The 18,425-nt window shown below is 39.4% G+C and overlaps 1 protein-coding gene and 1 long non-coding RNA gene across 3 annotated transcripts in view; one reads left to right on the plus strand and one right to left on the minus strand.

Annotated features, from left to right (window-relative positions):
• Positions 1 to 18,425, plus strand: part of LOC122557702 (doublecortin domain-containing protein 1-like) — a 554,199-nt gene that overhangs the window by 128,189 nt on the left and 407,585 nt on the right. For both annotated transcript variants that reach the window (XR_015760126.1, XM_087996361.1), the window contains exon 8: positions 6,023 to 6,189. Coding sequence is in view for 1 of the 2 variants with exons in the window: in XM_087996361.1 (XP_087852487.1) it covers positions 6,023 to 6,189 (167 nt within the window). In the remaining variant the exon portion in view is untranslated. The remainder of the gene's footprint in view (positions 1 to 6,022; positions 6,190 to 18,425) is intronic.
• LOC148146868 (uncharacterized) overlaps positions 1 to 18,425 on the minus strand; it is a 63,253-nt gene that overhangs the window by 28,915 nt on the left and 15,913 nt on the right. The window lies entirely within an intron of this gene.

The raw sequence follows: 18,425 nt of genomic DNA on the forward strand, positions 1-18,425 counted from the left end.
GCAAGGCTCATGCTCCACCATGCTCATTTTTGCCTGCAACATCTTCTCTCAGTCACTCTCACCCCTTACACCAGTAACCCTTTTTCAACTACCAGTCACTCATTCTGGACAATCGTCCCCCCCACTAAACCTACATCACCCTCTTTCATCTCCATAATACTTGCATCTCTCTTGTTCAGGAGAAAAATGTCTAACAATAGGGCAGAATGACTGTGGGGGCTGCCCAACATTTGACTCTTCACTGGTTACAGATTACTTACAGACCCTCCAAAGAGCAACCCACCCAGGCCCATTCCCCTAAATTTACCCCTTCACCTAACACTACGGACAATTTAGCTTGGCCAATTCACCTAACCTGCACATTTTTGGACTATGGGAGGAAACCGGAGCACCGGGAGGAAACCAACGCAGACACGAGGAGAATGTGCAAACTTCACACAGACAGTTGCCTGAGGCGGGAATTGAACCCAGGTTTCAGGCACTGTGAGGCAGCAGTGCTAACCATCGTGCCACCGTCTGCAACGTCGTCTGCACCGTGTAGAGAGCATTTTGCCTTTGACCACCTCAGTGATTGACTGAACATGTACAAGCTTCTGGACTGATGTTGAAGCCTGCCGTTAACATAGCAGGCCAGGTCTCCCTGCCTGAAGACTATCCTCCTTGACTTGAATGAAGCCTACTGACAATCAAGCTTCCTGCCTCTGTGTGTGCTAATCAACAGGATAAAGCAAAACTAATATGAGGCTGCTATTTTTAACCGGGGGGGTGGGGTGGGGAGAGGGGGGCGGCGCAAAACACAAAAGCGCAAGGCAATGCAATGCAGGGCAAGGATGCTGTGATCATTCAGGTTGGGTCAAAGTAAATGAGCATAACATAGCAAATGAATAACATAGAGATACAGCTCAGTGCAGTCCATATGCTGGATGCGTGTCCCTGAACACAAAGTGTTCTTGCTGTAACATTACCACATTGTAGTGGTTATGGGTCAAGATTCAATATTGAAGTGCAGAAATTAACTGCTACTGGAACAGAGATGTACCATGAGGTTCTTAGAGGCTGGCACAGATCAGATGACAATGTTCATGGACATGGAGTGGCTGTGGCTGGTGACCATGGAGTAGGTCCTGAGATGCTGGCATCCAGAATCCAACATGGAAGTCCTTCAGAACAAGTGGTGAGCTGAATTTGCCAGGTATCTGCTCTGATTTCCATGTGCTTTTGCGATGTCTAGATTGATCAGTGCATTCAGTAAGTTAGGTAGCTGCATATTAGTAAGGTGAGTTGGCCTGTTAAAAAAGCATTTAACAAGCAATAATCCCCTGTATTTGGCAGCTCACTACTGCCGAGTGAGAATCTTGCCATGTCACTTGTCAAAAGAGTAAAAGATGGAGCAAGATGCTCCCAATGCCAGAAATCTCACCAGAGCCCACGTTGCTGCGAACCCTACAAGATTCTGCCCCTAATGTTAGTATATAACTAACAGTGAGCTGTAGTAAATGTTAGTATATAACCAACAGTGAGCTGTAGCTAATGTTAGTGTATAACTAACAGTAAGCTGCAGTAACTGTTAGTGTATAACGAACAGTGAGCTGTAGTAAATGTTAGAATATAACTCGCACTGAGCTGCAGTAAATGTTAGTGTATAACTAACAATGAGCTGCAGTAAATGTGAGAATATCACTCACACTGAGCTGCAGTAAATGTTAGTGTATAAATAACAGTGAGCTGGAGTAAATGTTCTGCCAGATTCTTAAATACCACATTACTCATGTCTCAAGTTATGGCAGATAATGAAGGCACTGTCACATCAGGTAAAGATATTCTACTGGAGGCAACTTGCTGCTCTGCTGTCAGTTGTCCTCTTAAGGGCCTACACATTCCTGGCCTACAGTTACTTCAGCTGGAGGCAGGAGAAAAAGCAGTTGGCCCAACAGATTAGCTCCTGTGTGCAGGCTGTCTGTTGGGCAGGGGGATTAGGAGAAAGGGGCCCCTCCCCATCTAGAATAATCTATATGTGATTGAGGAACTGGACATTGTGTGTGTGTGAGACCACTGAGATTCACCTCTCTGCCCTTGTCCCTGTCTTATTCCTGTGGCTTGACCCCTCTCTTCCTGTGAAATAACCCTGGAAAGATATATAATTTCACCCCCTAAATAATATTTATCTTTGCTGTGGTTGCTCCTCTATCCTGGGAGTCTAAGTGTATTGACCTCCTCCCTGGCACTGCTAAGTTCTGAGCCTGCAGTCCCTAATCAGCCAGCAACTGGCACCCGCTCGCTTGTGGGCCTAATAGTGTTCGAAAGCCGATTGGGCACCACTGGGTGCCTGACTGGCAGAAGATCCAGTGGACTTTCACACTGACAGAAAATGGGTTTCTCTCCTCTTGTCTCTGCCTCTTTATTTTAAGACACAGGTTTGTAATTACCCACCCACCTTTCACTATTTTCACCTCAATATGGATCATCAACTCGGTGAAAGATGCTCTTTGGTCTGCTCGAAACCTGTTCATCTTCCAGCTGAAGGAGTTGATCACGACTTGAGTGTTGCAGACTGGCACATTCCAAGGTTCAGGACTACGTGTTGAGGGACGCGTTGAAGCTTGAGGCAGCTGCCGCCAAGACGCGGTGGGAAAAGACCACTGTGTAAGGTCTGCCTGCCAAAGAAGAACAGGGGGCCCACTCAGTAAGTGGGCTCTGCTGACGCCTCAGCAGAATAGCTGGATAGAGGTAAAAACAATGACTGCAGATGCTGGAAACCAGATTCTGGATCAGTGGTGCTGGAAGAGCACAGCAATTCAGGCAGCATCCGACGAGCAGCAAAATCAATGACTGCGGATGCTGGAAACCAGATTCTGGATCAGTGGTGCTGGAAGAGCACAGCAATTCAGGCAGCATCCGACAAGCAGCAAAATCAATGACTGCGGATGCTGGAAACCAGATTCTGGATCAGTGGTGCTGGAAAAGCACAGCATAGTCAATGCACAGACTTGAATGTACGAAAGATTAATTCTGATCTCTGTATGTAAAGCAATGCAATGTGTGCATACGAATAGCATGACCAGTTGTATAGATATCCAAATAATTTTATGAATAAAGTATATTTTTGAAATGAAAAATACTCCACCTCAATTCTCGTCCTGAGACATCTGAAGGCCATGGGGGTGGGGTGGGGGAAAGTCGCAGCTTGCCTCAATCATTCAGAAGCAACCCAGGGATCAATTTCTATCAAACCTCCAGTCTCTTACTTCAAGAATATGTCAAACATACAAATCTGCTGTGGAGAAGGAACCAGACTGATTTTTATCCCACATACTGACAGAAACTGTTCATACTCACTATTTAAGATATTGCTGAAAGAACTTTGCTTCACTAACAATGAAGGTAAATAAAACAAAAAATGCATATAGATCTGAATATATTCCTCCATAGCACAATCTGAACCCTAGAAAAAATGTATGCAAAAATGCTGTTGCTCATTTTCTAAAGTAGCATTCCATATACTTACCCTGTTCAAAGTGAAAGTACATAGAATTGCTTTCTTTAGCATAACAAGCATTCAGAAATTCTGTACACTTTTACTTTGGTTATATAAGCTACTGTTGATGTGTCAGCAGAGAAATTAATTTTGTAGTTTTAGACCAATAATTTTGTTTGCAAAATTTCAGACAGGTTAGTATTGAAGTTGTAAGAAATCTCCACATTTAGAAAGCTATTGAAACATGTAATACCAATGTATTATTAGCTCCTTCGGCACAGCCGTCAGGTTCAGGAACAGATTAACCTGCATTTTCTTCTTACATTTTGGAATGCTTGTATGTGTACAATGACCTTGTAATTTAGGTCAGTTAATACTCTAAATTGTTATGCTATATCCCAATGGTAGTTAAGAGATGAGGAAGCTGGGTGGTAGAGTAAGTAAGGGAGATAAAAAATATTGTAAAAGCCCAAGCACTCCCTATGACTAGGCCCCATTCAGAAGCAGCGAGCGTATGATGAGTGCAGTGGTTTTGAATATCACCATTAGCTCCCATGCTGTTTTGAAGCAGGCCTGGAACATGGCAACTCTCTTTTATAGACACACAGCCTCTTCACTCTCAATTTAACCCTACATCTGATGAGCCCGTTACTCCAAACTTGATTTCATGGAACAAGGAGTGGATATAGTTACAAATGATCAATGACAATCCTTGAACTGAAGCAGCAAGCCATGAACGATTTACACATTTTGCTCCACTTGCTCAAGCAGAAGATCTGCCAGCATATTTAATGCATAACCGCTTCAACAATTTAAGATGGGAAAAAATGCACAAATCAAACTACGTTCTTATAAGTAGCAAAGCCTTACTTGATTGCGTGCCTACTGCCCATTTATTGGCAGACTGCAAACCTCCATCAGGCAGACAAAGCTAAAGAACCCAGGTGCAGAACAGTGGCTGTGAAAAGAGGCGTTTTTTTTATTTTTCTTTATGATAGTACAAATATATTACCCGAAGTAATTTTTTTTTTATTTTCTCAGGAATAAAACCATGTTCCATTAGATGCACTAAGCAACAATAAAGAAAAATCAACATCATGTTCCAGATCTGTAATGTTGCTTCCCTTCAGGCTGGGCCTGTCAATTTAATGGGATCACTGCAAAAGCAAAGCAGCTGTGAAAGATTGCTTTAAGTACAGCAATCGTGCACTTGTCATTCCATTCAGTGGTTAATGAAAAAAATTCCAAATTCAGATAGGCATCAATATTTAAGAAAACTGACTACTCTCGTCAGCACCTGAGGGACAATAAATGTGACGGCGAGCGTATAAACAAAAAGTCACAGCAGCTGTTGCCTTAATTTTGCCTGAGAAAGAGTGATTGGGATGACATACTTGGTGTTTAGACAGCTTTTTGAAAGCTCCATGTTGGTAAATGAGGGCTGCTGCAAATCAGTTCCTGAAAATGAGTTTGAAAGCATGGAAACAGCAAATGTTGGAAATATTCAGCAGGTCAGGCAGCATCTATGGAGAGAGAAGAGTTAAAATTTCAGGTTAATGATCTTCTAATGTCCACAACCTGAAATGTTTTTTTCGCCAATGCTGCCTGATGTGGTCAATATTTCCAGCATTTTCTGCTTTTACGTTTTTTATATCAAGAGAAATTTGGTTTTGAAAGCACACGGATTTAAAAAAACAATTTATTTAGTATTGCTGATACTCAAATTAGTGTAATTTTATCAAAATATCATGGGAATTAAAGTGGACTTATAAGATCTATTTATGTACTTTGTAATTCTGAAGTTGTAAATGCAATCGATTTTAATTAAATAATCTCACATTAATCTGTGCTATGAATATGAATGTTATAATATTGGTAATTTGCAAGTTAATTATCCTTTTTTAATACTTAAATGCAACTTCATCATAAGTGCTTAAATATTCACAAAAACATTGACTGTAAATGATACTAGCTGCAGAGGCTAATTTCTGGATGGAAACGACAGCGCAATTCAGTACACTTGCAGTTCAGTTGCATAAAGCTTCATAAAGGTCAGTGGGATATATCTGGCATTTTGCTCGATATCATCTATGACAATCGTAATTATTATACACAGCTGCTCCCCTGGGCTCAAAATCACTTTAGAAAAGGGCTAATGCAAGTTTCAGAACAATGCAAGTTATGTTTCAGCAAGCCTTGCCTCAACTCATCTGTGATAAATGAGAAGATAAGGCAATCAGTGCACACCATGACACTGTGCAGTTAGTTAGGCACACTTCAGATCTATTCAGGTGTGCTTGGTAAGCTTCACAATTCCTACAGTTGGAAGCTGAGTGCATATGTATATATATCGTTTACACTTGGTGGTGACCACTAGTCATCAAGGAGTTGCTCCTATCAGAGCTTCTTCAGGTCATATATGAATAATAGATACTGAGAATTGGGCCTGGTTCTGAAAGCAGTGTAGTTTATAGCTCAGACTGGTGTCTGCAGCTGTGGGTCAGAATGGATCTAAGATCCTTTTCTTTTAATGATGTTTTCCTGCAGTTCCATTGCTCGACAAGTGCCTGCAGAATTCCAACACACCTCTCCGTGGACCTGTCTGGGTCTCTAAGGGGGAAGGGTTCATCCCGTCAGGAGCTAGGACATACATCCAGGGAATCCTATGGGCTGTAAACCAAAAGCTGACGCCTGCAAGGAATTACAGTAAGCAGGTGAGATATAACACTTTTAAAGAGGCTACTTTTCAGTTGTATTTGTTATAGTTACAGACAGTGATTGGCACTTATGCCATTAAATAAATGTGACATGTATTACATGTGTTCCAGTACCCAGTGGAGGCCAGAATACTTTCACTGTGATCTCTGAGCCAACAATAATGATGCTAATTGTATCTGTCTTTCAGTGTAAGATGTCATGTGCCTAATCTTTCTGCGACACACTGTGAAATGTTACAGCAATTCACACACTCGGGAATGCTGTGAATGCAAATATTTCATTCTCGAAAAATGACAGACCACCCTTCCCCTTTTCTTCATGACCATAGACTTTCTTTTAAGCTACAGTAGAAATCTAAATCTTTCAAGTGATACATTATAATGTGTCATTCTGTGCTTTTATCAGAGAATTAACTCATACTTTCAACAATAGAATAAGAAAAAAACACTTTTAAAAGAACTCTAAGTAAACCAGAATAAATAGAATAGTTATTGGTTGGATTACAGTGAAATAGTATGACGAAGATATTCTGATGATCAATGAGACTACTTAAAATTTTTTAATGCTAGTTCAGCATTTAGATATGCATAAAATCTATTTTGTAGTTAATTGTGTGGAGATTTTGTAGATGTGGATGCAAACTGATAATAAAAACAAGTTTCTATGATTTCACCACGAGTCAGGCTTAGTTAAATTGTTGATGAAGTCAAATACACTATTTGTCCACTTAAGAACTTTTAAATCAAAAATTGAGACTTAAGCAGATACAATCCATTTCCCAACACTGCCACAAACCCTGGGCCTTCCACCTTCAAGTCCCCACTATTCCCCCTCCTGGAGACACACATACACACACACACACTTCTTTATTACTTATAAAGTGAAGTTTAGAAAACTTAACACTTTCAGCCACTCTGGGCAGTAGCATCTAATTAGCATTCCCATTACATGGTTGTTTTGGTGGCAGGGATGCTGCAGCTGGAATGCTATTGTGCTCTATCCCTCTGTTTGGGGACAAACACTGCTGGGGAAGGAACGTGTGAAAAAGCCACACCATAGCGACTGAAAGAGGGAGGCAGTGTTTTCTGTAGGCTTCAAGCTGGGTAGCTGTCATTCACTGCCTCTGCACAGCTAAACAGCTCAAAAAAAGAGAAGACAGAACCACCTTTCAATTTAAAGTCCATTCCTTCTTTTTCTGTTCTTAATTTAGCATTTTGTTTTTGCTTACACTTTTTAAGAACCAATCGAACAAAAATTCTGATGAATTGAAATATATATTTTTGCTCTTTGAATTCATATGAAATCGTATGATTTTAATTTATAAAAATATTTTATTACCATCTACAAATGTTACTGATTATTAAATATTCATGGCACTCAATAGTGTTAGTGGGAAAGAGTCCTTGAACACTGTAATATGCCAGTTTCTCTGCAGGAGTATAATTCAACAGGTTCTGTACATTCATAGTCCATTCAACAGCTTGGAAGGCTTAATATGTCATCTAAAACTGTGGTGAAATGTTATATTGTTTAAAAAATGTCAATTAGAAGTGTACATTTATTAGTTTCTTAAGTATTTCAGACAAAGTTTCAGGAAGCAAAATATAATTTGCTGAATCTGGATAATACTACATGTCTTTTAATAATCTTTATCTTCACGATTGTCTGTAATTTTCTTGATCTTGTCACTCAACAAGTTTGAACTTCTGGTAACTAAGGCGCTGCATCAATGCTCAATGATTGTCAATGTTACATTTGAGGTTTTCTTTTCCTCTTTTGCAATATTCATTCATTTGTACTACAGGCTTCCTTATTCAATTCTGACTGCTCAGACATGGTGAAGATCAGAATTAAGGTGGCACATTATACACAACATTTTTCCTTAAATTGATTTTTATTTTACTACATTAAGATATTAATTAAACAATGTCTTCTTAATGCATTCTGTGTCCTCTGAATGCTTTCGGAGGCAGTGATGAGTAAAGAAAAATACTAGCAAAATTCTACAAAGTTGTCAACCCCATTATGAATGAGTGCCTGGATTATAACCTTGTCTTTTATTGGAATGTGCCAATCATGTATGAGAGCAGTGGTGTAAAAGATAAGCGTAAAAGTTTGTGCCTAAGGTAGCCAGAGCTTTCCTTGTTACCAAAATTGGAAAGGTTCTAATCCTTTTTGTAGCTATACTGATCTTCAGAAAATAGTGAGGTGAATTGCACTGAATTCATACCTTTGTGATTTTTTTCTAAAATGATTTTCATTTTAGTCTTGCAATGAACTTGATAGCACTTGACATAAAATGTGACAGAATTGACATATACTGTAATAGGACATTAATGTGACATAGAGCAGTTTAAATTATCTGCAACATTGCAGTACATTTTAAACACTAGGCTCATATACATGTTTAAAATGAAAATAAACTACAGGTTTTAAAATGTGGCAGATGAAAAGTGAATTTGAACATCAAAGTGGAGAATGTTTATGGTTATGTCAGGATGTTGTTCTTTCTAGTTTATCTCAGTAAATTGTATCCATAAAATGAAATCATTCCAAATATTTCAATGTTATTTTAATTGACTTAATCTCATTTAACGTATAGCTTTATGAACGATAATATTTGATTTACATATAAATATATATAGTTTTACATTTATACTTGTAAATATATTGTTAATATACATCTGTATTGCTTTGTTTATAAACATTTTTATGATTAACTGTTTTATATTGGGTGAGGTTCATTGTGGTTAATCATTCTGTTTGCACGCAAAATGATCCATCTACTTTCACTGTAAGAGAAAATCAGATTGTGCAATTTCATCATTATCAAAGAGTTTTAGAGGATTTATCTGGAGATATTTACATGAGAGTTGCACTATGTATTTGTATTTTTTGTTTGTTTAACAAGTGCAAATTGTAAGATGAACATTAAGACATCAAATAAAATTTAATTGAATGAGGGAGTTGGGACTGAATTGTGCAGAAAGTTATAAATCCACAAGAGGATTTTTAAAAAGATCTTTGCTGTTTTCTTATGTGACATCACTAATATGACTGCAGCCAACAAAGAATAATTCAAAGCATTAAAATTTAATTGGCATTCACAAACTGAGAAGCCTAATTAACTCTCTCTATAGTACTGTTGCTTGCTACATGAATCCTTAAAGGGACATTCCAGGTTTGGTTTATAAAATACTATTGCAAGTTTTACTAGATTACGTGTAAATGGTTTCCAAGAAATGTATTTTTAAGAATTTGAAATCATGGAACAGCAGTTCTGCACACGGGGATGTCCTCAGCTAATTTTCTATTCTCTGCTCATTTACTTAAGTGATAGAACACACACTGACTTCAGTGTCAAATTGAGTGCTGAATATTATGTTGTAATCCCAACAGACATGCTGATTGTGCAATTTAGCTTCATGAAACTATTCAGCTAAGTCTCGCAAACCAATAGCATTATTTTGGAGGGAAAAAGGTTTATACCAAAATCATACATTATAGCTATGTTGGTAAATGTGTATGGAAATGTGAATGTGGTGCATGCCTGAGCCAGGCAAAGCAGGTGGGTCCCAAGTTTGTTCGCACTCTGCCTTAGGTCAGCTGTCCTCAGCTGCAGCATAAGTAGAGCAATACAATCACCATCAGTGCCTTGAGCAAAGAACAGAAGAAATATGCCAGCGTTTCTAATGGAAGGGAAGTGCAAGTGGACATTGGCTGCTGACTGAAAGTTGCTTGCTGCATGTGGTCAAATAGCTTGTCATCACTCAAATCACACAAGAGAAATGTTAAAATTACACACCACTTAATAGTCCAACAGGTTTATTTGAAAGTACAAGTTTCCGGAGCACAGCTCCTTCATCAGAAAGCTTGTACTCTCAAATAAACTTGTTGGACTATAACCTGGTGTTGTGTGATATTTAACTTGTCCACCCAGTTCAACACCAGCATCTACACAACAAGAGAAATGGGCAATAGTGTGATATAGCACAGGAGTTCTGCAAGTGCAGATCCACCTGGGTCTGTGGATCTAAGCAGGAAAAGGAATTGAGGAAATATCTTTTCCTGTTTTATAATATTCCAAGTTTAATGAAGAATAATAGTAATTATGAAATATTCTCTGCTTTATTTGCTGTTATTTATGACTACATTGTTCTTAGCATGAATTATTGCACGTTAAAGAAATTCATTATGTAAAATGCTCCAGGATCCTTTTAGAGACATGATTAGTGCTCAATAACTGCAAGCCTTTATTTCCAGATATATGGACAAACAGGATCTTAGCTGACAAACTGATAAAGTCTTTGAATATGCAAAGGAGTTAACTGTTTCTGAAAGTTTATTGTAGACCAGCTGCAGTTATCAAAATTTTAGTAAAATCAGGCTGAAAGCTTTGCTTGCCATAAAACTACCTTTACGTTGTGCCAATGAGATCATCTTTGTTTTGAGCTGTTATGTACTGCATTCTATTAGCAGTTTTATTTAACTGTTTAGGATATTGGCATATTGAATTTTGTGTTTGCGCAAGTATAATTTCTGAAGCAATTGAATTTTCCCAGGGCTTCTCCTGTGTATTCTCTAACTTTGGTGGACAATCTGTGGAAAGTTCCAAAAACAGAAGGAACCTGTGAAGAGGGTTTCCCTTTGAAAATACAACCTCATGTTGTTTTGACTTGGCAGTGACCATTAGCCATTTATAAATTAATCTCACACCAACATGACAGTTGAGATTATGTGCTCAGGTCTGGAATGAGGTTTAAATGCCACAATCTTCAGACTCAGAGCTGAGAATTCTGCAAACTGTGACACGTTGAGATATCTTACGAGTTCAGACTACCTCACAGTATAATATTCCAACAAAGAAATTATTAGAACAGCAACCAAAACATTTTTTAAAAATGTTCTCAGAATATTTGTAATACCAGTAAAGCATCATTTATTGTCCATTCCTAATTGCCGAGAGGATGGAGTAGGGTTTTCCTTTAATTTGCTGCTGTTTGATCCTCTCAAAGAGAGTGTCAGGCAAGGAATTCCACGATTTTGACCAAACAATGATGTAACAACAGAGATGGATTCTAAGGCAGGATGCTATATGACTGAAAGGGAGACCAGCAGGTAGAAGTCCTCATAGTCTTACCTAAACCATAATGTTGCTCCCTCATTAAAGAGAGATGACTGGTGGTGAGTTTAACCTGAGAGTCATCATGCCTCAGGCAAGTTACAGAGGTTGAGAAGGAGAGTCCTTCATGGTAACCTCAGCTGGTATAAGAATTGAACCTAAGCTGTTGACACCATTTTAAACCAGCTCTCCATTCCATCGAGCTAACAGATAAAAGCTCATGAAACGTTCTTGTTCCTGTCCTTCTTGGCTCTTCAAGTAATGTATTTAGAAGGTGCTGGTTAGAAATATACTGAAACATTACGCAGCTATGCAGAATCATTCTAAAAAGCTTTGAAATTCAGCCCAAAACGTCATAACTTTGAAGATTTGGGTGTTGTTGGCCAAGCTATCATATACTGCTCATTCTTAAATGCCCTTAGTTATGCTCTTAAACTGCTCTTTCAGCAATTTTATGCAATTGCATGGCTTTCTTGGTCACTTCAGAGATCAATAAGTGTCAACCAGATTGATTTGAGAATGGAGTCACATGAGGGCTTTACCAGAAAATGACAAGAAGATTTTATTTCCCTTAAGTGTAATGGAGAATAAGTAGGTTTTTATAGGGTGGTTATTTGTTATTGATCCCAGATTTTGAAAACATTTTATTGAAACTGGATTCAGATTCTGAAATTATCATGGCTTGATGTTAATTCATGCTCTGTGTGTTACTAATCTAGTAACATAACCACTGCTCTATAATTTCAATGCCTCATTATATTAAATATAATGATAACACTGACAGAAGCCATTGATTGGTCCAGCAAGCCAAAAAAATGTCTGTGAAGGAAGTGAACATGTCAATGTTAACATGGCAATATGCGTACTAAATAATATCTCCACTCCCATTTGCAATTGTGCCCTAGTTCCACCTCTGCTTTGTTCAATTTCTAGTTGGAGCAATGAACCTCAGCGAAAATATGCTGGCCTCAGATGTGCGCCAAGAAATAATGGGTTCTTTGGAGGATGTAACTAAAGTTCAATTCTTGTGTGGGCAGGTATAAAGGAGAAGGCAAAATACCAGCCTCTCAGAAACTAGTTATTCAGGTTTTGATTAGTTTACAAACAAAAAAACAGAAATTGCAGTAAAACCTCAGCAGGTCTGGCAGCATCTGTGGAGAGAAATCAGAATTAATGTTTCAGACTGAGTGATCCTTCCTCAGAACAGGTTTTGGGGATCTGAAGAAGGTTCACTGGACCTGGAACATTAACTCTGATCTCTGTCCACAAATGCTGCCAGACCTGCTGAGCTTTTATATCAATTTTTGTTTTTAATTTCCAGAATCCACAGTTCTTTTTTAAAATTTGATTCATTTCTGTTGTTATTAGTTCAACCTCTGGGAGACTAACATCTGTCAGCTGCCTCCCAACCACTAAGGTTCCTTTGTATTTCTTGCCTGCTACTCACACAAGGAACTGGATATAATGGTGTAAATACTGTCAACTTGTGAATCCAGACCTGCATCATCCAAATTAAAACAGCACCCATGCAAAAGCAGCTTTAATAGTTTTATTCAGCCATTTTCCCCTTCCCTTTAGGTGAGAATTAAACCCCTGCATCAAACTCTGACTATTCATGATAAAAACATATGTGCAGTGCTCAAGGAACAAAGCAAGATATTTCTAAAATATCTCTGTTGTCTGAGAACTTGCTCAAATTGAGGAAAGATGCATGAATAATATGACTGGAGACCGATTCAGAAAATCCTCCAAATTCTAGTGGAAACTCAGTTGAGTTTGCTTGCAAAATTGAAATGACCATTTTAAAGTGTCTTGGTAACAAGTGTACAACAGGGAGACTTTGTCAGCAAAGCCAACCCACACAGTCCCATTCTTAAATGTTTATTAGCCAGCTAGCACCTCAAAAGCATTGTCAGCTCCCTGATATACAGAGGAGAAAGTGAGGTCTGCAGATGCTGGAGATCAGAGATGGAAATGTGTTGCCGGAAAAGCGCAGCAGGTCAGGCAGCATCTAGGGAACAGGAGAATCGACGTTTCGGGCATTAGCCCTTCTTCAGGAATGAGGGAAGTTGGTCCAGCAGGCTAAGATAAAAGATAGGGAGGAGGGACTTGGGGGAGGGGCATCGGAAATGTGATAGGTGGAAAGAGGTCAAGGTGAGGGTGATAGGTCGGACTGGGGTGGGGGCGGAGAGGTCGGGAAGAAGATTGCAGGTTAGGAAGGCGGTGCTGAATTTGATGGATTTGACTGAGACAGGGTGGGGGGAGAGGAAATGAGGAAACTGGTGAAATCCGAGTTCATCCCTTGTGGTTGGAGGGTTCCTAGCCGGAAGATGAGGCGTTCTTCCTCCAACCGTCGTTTCGCTGTGGTCTGACGATGGAGGAGTCCAAAGACCTGCATATCCTTGGTGGAGTGGGAGGGGGAATTGAAATGTTGAGCTACAGGGTGGTTGGGTTGGTTGGTCCGGGTGTCCCAGAGGTGTTCTCTGAAACGCTCCGCAAGTAGGCGGCCTGTCTCCCCAATATAGAGGAGGCCACATCAGGTGCAAAGGATGCAATAGATGATATGTGTGGAGGTACAGGTGAATCTGTGGCGGATATGGAAGTTTCCTTTGGGGCCTTGGAGGGAGGTGAGGGGGGAGGTGTGGGCGCAAGTCTTGCACCTCCTGCGGTTGCAGGGGAAGGTGCCGGGAGTGGAGGTTGGGTTGGTGGGGGGTGTGGATCTGACGAGGGAGTCACGGAGGGAGTGGTCTTTACGGAATGCTGATAGGGGAGGGGAGGGAAATATATCCTTGGTGGTGGGGTCCGTTTGAAGGTGGCGGAAATGGCGGCGGATGAGTCCAAAGACTCATGTACAGCGCACTACCACCCCACTAACCTCCATGTACAGCGCATTCTTCAAGGACTGCAATTTCCCCCCCGACGTGGTCGACGATGCCCTCCACCGCATCTCTTCCATTTCCCGATCCTCCGCCCTTGAACCCCGCCCCTCCAACCGCCACCAGGACAGAACCCCACTGGTCCTCACCTACCACCCCACTAACCTCCATGTACAGCGCATCCCATGTGATGTTAAACAAAATCAGTCCCATTTACATTAATTTTCCTTAAAGTCAGCTGGTCTGTGCACAGTGTTAACACTGTAAATATAATATTACCAGGATTGGTATAAGCTTCATAACTTGCAGTATGAAAATGTCCTTATGTAAATCTCACAAAATAGATTTTGAATAAAATTATGTTCTCCTATTTTTGTCTCACCATTCCTCTCCTCAACTGATTGCTCGATAGATAAGATCTTAATGACATAATTAAATGTTCTCTCAGTACCCTGATATATAACGTGGTTGTTTGCTTAATTTTAAATCAGAAGTCCTTGATTTCAGATATAAGAAATAAGAACTGCCTCTTTTTAGCTTTGCTTACTTTAGTTTCATGATTCTTCCTGTTCAGAGTTGAATTTGAAATAAATTTATAGAATCTAACAATGCTATAGTAAAATAAGTCATTTGGCAGGTCAGAATTAGTTAAGATGTGGTGAAAAGACTCACTAGACCTCACAAAGAGAAACTATCCATGAAACTTGATGAAACTGACACGAAGAAAAAATAATGTGGTTGAGCCAGCCCTATGGGGTATGTGCTTTCTGCATAGTGTATAGTGGGTGAATGCACATGGACGTGTCAAATATTGGCATAGGAACAAGATAGGCCATGGTGTTGTTTAAGGAGAAAAACTTCACATGTGAGAAATGAAGAGCATGGTAGAGTTTGGGGACATACTTTGGTAGAGGGGATTATGAGAGGCCATAGATTGTGTTTGCAAGGTACACTTTGGCTTAGGGGACATAAGGGGCCAGGGCAATTGTTTGGGGAGGCATACCTTGGTATAGGGGTGGCCAAGATGAGGATCTTTTAAATTTACCTTTCAAAAGATTTATTTATGCAGACTATGGTGTATAACTCCTCTGAAGTTCTGACCCTTTAAAATCTTGCTTGACTTCATGAAAGTTATGAGGGTGTAGGTCATGCCTAACTCCACAATGAAACCTGGAGGTCTGGAGTTCCAGGCGCTAGCTGGTGACCTGAATCAGCCTACAGCCTTAAAAAGGCACTCTCAAAAAAATCCAGGAATGGAATTAGAATCCTGGAATTTGGATCTTGGCCACCATTTGTAACGAGCTCCCAAATCAATTAGGCTCAGCAGATGTCTGGTCCTTAGAAAAGAACCTGATTCAGCTGGGTTTCTGAAAACTGAACTTAAGCTTCACAAACCACAATGTTTGGGCAAACTGAAACTGATTGAGGAAGGATCACGCGACCCAAAATGTTAACTCTGATGTCTCTCCACCGATGCTGCCAGACCTTCTGGGCATCTCCAGCAATTTCTGTTTTTGTTTCTGATTTACAGCATCCGCAGTTAATTTGGTTTTTAATAAACAAAACTACATGCATCATTCTTTATATGGAATATGGGTGATGCTTAATCTCAGTTTGAATGCTCTGAGGGAAGAGAAAAGAAGTTTGCCTATTTAGAAACTAATGCCTATTTTAAAACTAATGAAAGAATCTACAGTGCTCTTCCTTGTGTCTTGTGGCAAAACAACCAAGGAGGTTAGGTTGGGAACAACATTGGACTGAGGCACCTACAATCAAGATATGGAAATGCAAGTTTTTCTTTGACGATATAGCTGGACCTAAAGCCAGTTAAACATAGTTTCTCGAGTACTGTGGCATGCTTATGGTTGTTTTTCTATAAAATAAATTACTTTAAGGTAGGACAAGAATATTCTTGATGGAATAAACGTAATGCCTGGCATATGTGGGTACGAACAATATTGTTAAAGCAATCATATTTCCTTTGTTTATTCTATAACAAGTCACCGACTTTATTATATAATTAAATGTTAAATCATATGACATTTCAATTTTATTAAAATGAGGTGTTTGGATTTCTCTATGAATGTTAACTGGATTATAACAAAAATCAATTCCCTTTGAAAACTACGATTGAATCAACTTCCACTTCCAGGTCATGCAACCAAGGTCATGATATCTTATTAGGTAAAAATAAATCTGATCTCTTCTCTCTTGTTTTTACCTTAATTCTGTGCCCACTGGCTACTGAATCATGCAGCACTAATAACAGTTTGTGTTTAGGAACTGTTTTGCAGCCAAATATGAATGGTCAGAATATTAATGTTAAAGTTCTGCTCATTCTAGTTTGCAATTATACCATGATCCTATTGTCATCTCAGATTATTGATTTGTACAAGTCACCAATTTGAAGAGTTATTGTCACATTATCCCTCTGAAGGAGAGGCGAGAATTGTGCCACTTTCTAAGTCACACCTTTTTTTTTGTCTGCAATGTAATCAATCAGTGTATCTTAAGTGAAGCCAGGAGATTTGCTAACAGAGCTAGATAAACAAACTACAAAATAAGGTTGGTTCCATCAGCAGATGATTATTACTGATAAGGTAGTTACAGTAAGAATCTATCCCGGTTAAAAATAACACAATTTGTTTGAATGTATTTAATGACATCGCAGATTTCTTCTTGTTATCAATACAAACCTTATCGCCTTGACCTATGGGGAAATTGCAGGAGTAAAACATCCCTCTTTAATTTACATTATATAATGCAATTAGCCCTTGTAACAATCCCATACATCTCTGAAACCAAATTAATTCCCCAAGGAAAGGATATAATTGACACAAATCAGTTTTGGATTGCCATCAGACCAAAAATGTGACAGCTCCAAACTTTTCTCAATTAATATTATCACTTGGTCTTCTGATCTGCTTCTATCGTTCTGTAGCTTTTTGTCTGCACTGCAAATTATTCTCTAGCTGAGAGACTTGACAGGCAGTGTGCTAAAATGCCTCTATCAATAACAATTGATCGTCAGGAGCTGAATGCAGTGACCAGCTGGTTTGTCACTCTTGTGAAGTTTTATTTTTCTCCTTATGGGTATCTGTCCCTAATGACTGCAACTGGGAAATCACTGATGCAACTTTAAAAATCTGTTTTTGGGATGTCAGTGTCGCTGGCAAGGCCAACGTTTATTGGCTTTTAGTATTGCCCCTGAGAATGTGGTGATCATCCACCTTACTGAACTGCGACATGTGGCAGAGGTTTGCTGACAGTGCGGTTTGGGAGAGAGTTCTAGGATTTTGATCAAGCAACATGAATGAATGACAATATAGTTCCAGTAAGGATGGTGAGTGATCTAGGAGGGAATTTGCCAGTAGAGATATTGCTATGGGTGCAACAATGACTGCACACAATTCCATCCATGAGGATATCCAGGTCCCTATTGGCAAAGGGGGTGTCAATTTCACTTTGTCCCACATATATGGGGAAATTGTCTGGAGTCAAGAAGGATAACTGCAGACTGCCAGTGCCTGATTGACTGCATGGCTAGGCTTGGAAGATGGCACTGGTGCTTAGGAATCCCAGAATGTCTGGGCAGTGGCCAATAATTCTACTTGTATTGCATGGGAGAAGATAACAATTGGTGCACAGTACATAAAAAATGAGGCAAGTTAGGGAAGACAGTGTGCAAAAAACTGTGGTGGCCTTTGTCTGTTAGATGGTAGTGGTCGTGGATTTGGAAGGTGCTGGTGATTTGCACATTGCAAATCAGAATGAGCAGAATTTTATCATGAATATTCTGACCATTCAATGGTGAAATGCTGCAGTAGCATCTTATAGATGGTACACACAACTGCAATAACAGCTTTGAAAGGAAAGCTCTGTCTTTGGGTAATTAGGATGGTGATAGATTGACAAAGTTTATGAGGTTCTCCACAACCATCTCGATTAATTTCCCTATTTTAACTTGTTCTCCCACAGATTTGTGTTTTTGATCCTTGAAGTTCTCCACTAGTTTAAATGTTAGCAATAAAAATACTCATCAGCTGATGTGAGAACAGAATTTGGCTAAGTGTTACATGAGACTAAAAACCTGTCTGACACATTGCAAATATTTCAATGTATTTTTACCTTGAAATTGCTTAGAATTGTAATTCATTCTTCCAAAGTCGTAAAACTCATTTTAAGACTATGAAAAGAAAGAAAGTTCTGAAATTCTGTCACTGCTGAGAGCCTC

The sequence above is a fragment of the Chiloscyllium plagiosum genome, unplaced genomic scaffold (assembly GCF_037043375.1).
Source record: "Chiloscyllium plagiosum isolate Xiang-an unplaced genomic scaffold, Cpla_swu_hap1 HiC_scaffold_18, whole genome shotgun sequence".
Classification (NCBI taxonomy): Eukaryota; Metazoa; Chordata; class Chondrichthyes; order Orectolobiformes; family Hemiscylliidae; genus Chiloscyllium; species Chiloscyllium plagiosum.